Below are 5,454 nucleotides of genomic sequence, written 5' to 3'. Positions count from 1 at the left end.
ACATTATACAGTATGAGTTTGTATTTCAGAGTAGGGGCTTACAATTTTAAGTAAATCAGTCTTTAGAATTTCAGGACTTTTATCATTGCCAGAAATTGGCTTGTTCCCATTCAGTAGCTAAAAGGGAAACTGTGTTTTGGTGTGCATATTCAGTCTGTGCTTCTGTCAGGAGCAACTGCACTGTGAGTATACCTGGGTGAGCAAAGAAAAAGGATGTTCTCCGCCTCTGGCAAGTAAATCATCTGTCCTTTCAGTCTCAGACAGCTGATCTCCACCCCTGTCAGTTCATCCTCATTCTCTACAGTCTCCACATTCAGCAGGCCCTCCTGTGTGGATTACATCACACTTACGAATATTTCATTATATGTTCTCCTCTAAATCTGGCTCAAAACTGGGAGCCAGTTCAGCTCACTCTTTATTTTTAAATCTATATGTTTTTTCTTTCTGTCTAGTGTTACATGCATCCCCCTCTACTGGAGAGCATTATTCCAGCTTTCATGTGTAAAGATAATTTAGCAACTCCCTTTTCTTGTATCATAGCTTATGTAGCACCCAAGACAAGTCTCTTCACCCTAAGTACAATCTATCTATCTAAATGCATTTTCAAGCCACTGTAGCAATTATCTGAACTTAGAATTTACTGCCCCATGAGAACACAAAGGTACACAAGTTCAGCTATTTTCTATTCTAATTGCACTTTTCTCTTTTGGGCTTCCATCTGACTTCTCACTGAAATCTGTGCTTCTTAAGAGTCATGCAGTTTGATTCACAGTTCTACTCTACCCTGAGTTTTGCAGTACAACAATCAGACCCTTGCATTATTTGCCCCATGCATAAATTTGACATAAAACTCTAAATATGAATTTCTTTGATTCATTGTTTACATGCTTAGTAATATCTGCATATAACAAATTTCATCCTCATTATCAGTGTTTATGAAACCCACCTAGTCAAACTATTATGGAGCTGCTAACAATATCAGTGAGCTCATCAATATCAATACAATAAACACATTGTCTGTTTGCTTTTTGCCTGCAGAGAACGTATGCTATAGAGTGCCATCGTAGTGAGTTGTAAAACCCAGAACTGAGTTAGCATTGTTGCACTTACGCTTCCCTCACGGTGAAGTCAATGGGTTTTTGGTTAGGCGCTTGAAATAATGTCTGTGGTTAACACAAGGCCAATACATTTTCTTTTTCTGTTCTATGAAATAAACTGTCAGTAAATATCCTATGTGTGACTTTTAATGCTTTTAGGTGTCTTAAAAAAGGCAGTTGCTAACCGGTGGCCAAATGAAACTACAGAGGCTGTCTGGGTTATTAACCATCACCAGGCAGAACACAGAGACGCAACTCCTCACTAGCCCGCCTTTACAGCCTTGTTATATTTAAACATGTGCACTTGCAAACTCTTCTACCTGACACAGTCATGATCACTAGCTAGATTAGGTCACACTAAGAGGAAAGGATTTTGTAGAATAGGTATGCATGTTAAATCGCATTACAAGTTGGAAGCTGTGGTGTTGATGCTGATGTCATGGGACCGTGGTGTAGTTTGTTTATAGTCTAACAATAGCTTTTTATTTCTGGCAATCGTATTTGGGCTTCAAAAGGCATAGCAATAGTGTTCATTTGTGAAAGATTATCCCGCTGAACTGTTGTTTGTCACAGAGCTTATTTTTTGCAATAATCTAAAATCCTATGGAAAAGTCCCATTGGTTTTTTGTCGAGGAAACCAGGGTGGTGGTGACTTCAGGGTTGACCTACAAAAAGACATCGCACCTATGGCACTCTATTGTGATTGGCAAACAATGCTGTGACAAACTATATTACATTTCATATGTACCTTGCTTCGCAGAACGAAGACGGTGTTGATGTGGGAAAGGATGCCATGAAAACTGAAGTCAATGTGAGGACGGACCAAAGAAAAAACTGAAGGGAGGATACAGATACCAGGCTGTAGCTGGGGAATAAAATAAAAATATGCATATTTAAGTTCAGAAGATAAGATCAGAAATTAATTGTGTAATTAATTGCTTTAGCTTTCCGGGCAGCCAAAAGGTGCAGCCCTCTAATCAGCTTCAGACAAATCCTACAGAGTCCTACAAAAATAGTCAAATGCTGACTTGATGAACTTGTTTCCTGAATGTAAAACAGGGGCTAGCATAATTGGATGTGAGTGTACACCTGTGGCAGGACTCGATAAATCGCATTCCCACACTGTGTGAGCATCAGGTCCTTGTCAAACATGAGGTGGAATGGAAAGGCCTTGCAAAACGTGTACGGGCTGATCCTGGTCTCCTGCGTGCCGTTCTCCTCGAAGCCATCCAGATCCTCATAAAACGCCTCCTCCTCCGAGTCCTTCTCTTCAATCAGGAACTTAATGTGGTCGCACTCCTCGCTTTTCGGTTGGATCATCTGTATAAAATTAAATAAAATAATTTATTGAGTATTGATATTACTGTTACAAAACAAATGATTAGGTTAAAACTGATTTAAACCTGTCTACAGTGTGGCACATGGTTGCAGTATTAGGATGTTTTTAATTGAATGTTTCACCCTTGTGACAACAGTGTCACTATTGATCTCTGCAGAAAGAAGAGGGTATGAAATGTCATTATTCTGTGGGTTTATGGGCATAAGGCATGCTGACGTCAAGCTGCTGTCTCTTCACCCTGTTGCCACAGCAACAGTGGCTAATATTTCCAGAAATTGGGTGTAACATTTGGAGCGTCTGCCATTTTATGTTCCTTCGTTACACACACAATTGCTGAAAAATATTATCCTGTCTGTACAATATGATTAGGTTTGGGAGAAAATCGCTTATGAAAAAAGGAGAAAACTCTAGCCAGAGTACAGTGGATGTCCGAGGAGAATAACATACCACAATGATTGGTACACATTACAGACTGAGTTGTGTGGTGAACAGTAACATACAAATAAAAATACCACTTATAGTGTATGATATCTTTCTGTTGCAGTTCTTCATAACTGACAAAATCAGATTAGTGTGTTTGAGAGAACGAGCCCAGATAACAAATGGATCTCTCCTTAGGGAGAATTATCAAATAAACAGGCAGTCGACAATTTAAATTTAGTTAAGACAAAGTAAAGATAAAACAATGGAAGAAAAAACTCCCAACATTTCCAAGACAGAGAGACTATAACTTATATCTAAAAATATCCTCTGACTCACCAACATTAGCCAAAAACTCACTGCTGAACTGCATTTGTCACGGTGCAGCGCTCTTCCCGTTGTGGATATTTTGGAACTTTCTGTTATTTAATCATAACATTATAACCTCTTCGATTATATTCTGAGACATAAACACATGCATTCTGACACAGTCCATCACAAGGACTTCCTTGAGAGGAACTGGAATAAACCTAAAATCATCCCCAGGAACAAAAACAACAAAGCAGACCTTCATCTCTATCTCTGTTCCATGAATTTGTTGGGCGACGGTTTTAATGATGCCAATCACAATGTCTTGCAGGCCCTCTCTCTCTGAGTAATAGTGAAGAATCAGATTGTTTCCCTTCTCGGCATCGGTGCAGCGAAATGAAGGGGCCCTCATCCCAGGATAAATGGTACCCAGGTGGTCATGCAGTGCATCCAAATTCTGAAAATCGAGATTAAGGATGAAATATGCAACATTCAGCCACTGTACAAATCAGGCTTAGGTATAAGTTAGATTATGATGCGGTAAAAAAAATACATTGAACTTTGCGTTGGTCCTCCACTTGTACTTCCATAACAATGGGGGACTTGGGAGAGGCAAATAAAAAAAATCAATGCTCAAAATTAAGGCAGTCAGAATTTGATGTCTTGGGAAAAAACATACTTCTAATTTATAACACAGGGTTTGTGTGAAAAATATGTCTCAAGCTCAAGTTGAGATGACCCTGATGACATCATTATGACATCACCAACAGTTATTGTCTCAGACTTGACAGAGACTCCAGAGTATGGCAAGCCATCGAGCTCAGTGGTTGTGCATGTTAATGTGAGAGTGACAAGTACATACCAGAGCCACACAAGGCTTCGACTTTGACAATGAAAAGAGTGCAGGGGCATGGATTTAAATAAACATGAGCTTACAAACCGCTGTAGGCCACTCCTCATCACTGCTATATACTATGTTAGCCATTATTAGCGCTAGGTACCCAGATCCTAGCTTACACTATGGGTAACACTGGCACCAAGATATGACAAGCAAGAATAATATATGAAATAAAAAAAAGATAACTCTGGTCCTTTTTTGTCAAACTGTTCAATGAGTATGACAATGTGCTGATAAATCAGTAGACTACTGTTTTAAATGCTGTAATTTTACATACAACTTCAGTCATTATTACTATCCAGAGCAGAAAGCCTACCTGCAGGAATTCACGAACATTTGAACCCAACACTCGTAGGATGGTGTCATATCCCGACTCTTGGCAAAATTCAAAAAACATCTTCCCAAACAGCTGCAATATGTCTCCTGCATCAATCTCTGAAATACAGAAAAGAGCTTATTACTGTCCTAGCTTGTGATACAGGGTGCAGCTATGCGCAATTTCCAACATAAAGCATATCACATATAATGTTTCATTTACAATAATTTTAGGAAAACATGCTGTCACTTACTGAGAACTTTACTTGCAGCTGCAACAAGATCATATGTTTTGGCATCTTCATATATGATTCTAACAAGGAACTGACCCTCAATATCAAGCTGAGCCTCCCTTCTGAAAATAACATAAACAAGTGTTTATTATAAAGCCATGGCAGAATGTATAGCAAAAATAAATATTACAGGCAACTTGTTCAGGCAAACAGTGGCTCTGCCTTTTTAGAATGTTTCTATTGTTGCTTAATGTAAATCACAGAGGAAATTCTGTGTACAGGCACAATTCAGTAACAGCTGTTGGGTCTAATTTGTGGCCAGTCAGTATGAGCTGTCATGATATACATAAAAAAGGTTTCCATTTGAAGTGGTTTTGTGGTGCCATACCTACACTACAAAACAAGTACAGATCATGAGGTTTAGATCAACAGAAAGTTATTTGGTTAAAATGACTCCTACAAGCACAGAGAGCACTTTATTATTTATGCATGTGACGGTCCAACTTTTACTAAATTGTCATAAAACTTACTGAGATTCTGATTTACTACTGTTTAACTGCAAAAATACCAATGATTTACTGTCCTGATCAGCAACCACCATTTTATCATAATGTGTTACAGCTGGAAAAAGGTACCAAGCCTTGAAAGATTTTACAAAGAATAAAAATACGATAAATTGTGCATTAAATAACAAAGAGTTACAGTTGGAAAGACAACATATGATGCTGGACAGTTATTAGGCCTTTTTTGTGCTGGCTGGGGAATAACCCCTTTGGAAACATTTACACAACACAGCTGCTGCTGGCTTTTTTTTTTTTTTTTTTTTTTTGGGGGGGTCGGGCT

General features: G+C 38.7%; 1 protein-coding gene across 1 annotated transcript in view; it reads right to left on the bottom strand.

The window, feature by feature from the left end:
* gucy1b1 (guanylate cyclase 1 soluble subunit beta 1) overlaps window positions 1–5,454 on the bottom strand; it is a 19,815-nt gene that overhangs the window by 12,253 nt on the left and 2,108 nt on the right. The window contains exons 3-8 of the mRNA XM_020602120.1: window positions 4,633–4,733; window positions 4,380–4,498; window positions 3,425–3,622; window positions 2,187–2,417; window positions 1,846–1,962; window positions 193–326 (exon numbers count right to left, since the gene is read on the bottom strand). Of these exons, the coding sequence (XP_020457776.1) occupies window positions 193–326; window positions 1,846–1,962; window positions 2,187–2,417; window positions 3,425–3,622; window positions 4,380–4,498; window positions 4,633–4,733 (900 nt within the window). The remainder of the gene's footprint in view (window positions 1–192; window positions 327–1,845; window positions 1,963–2,186; window positions 2,418–3,424; window positions 3,623–4,379; window positions 4,499–4,632; window positions 4,734–5,454) is intronic.

This window comes from Monopterus albus, unplaced genomic scaffold (genome assembly GCF_001952655.1).
Source record: "Monopterus albus unplaced genomic scaffold, M_albus_1.0 scaffold54.1, whole genome shotgun sequence".
Taxonomy (NCBI): Eukaryota; Metazoa; Chordata; class Actinopteri; order Synbranchiformes; family Synbranchidae; genus Monopterus; species Monopterus albus.
The sequence above is the reverse complement of the archived record's forward strand: the minus strand, read 5'-3'. Positions and strand labels throughout refer to the sequence as shown.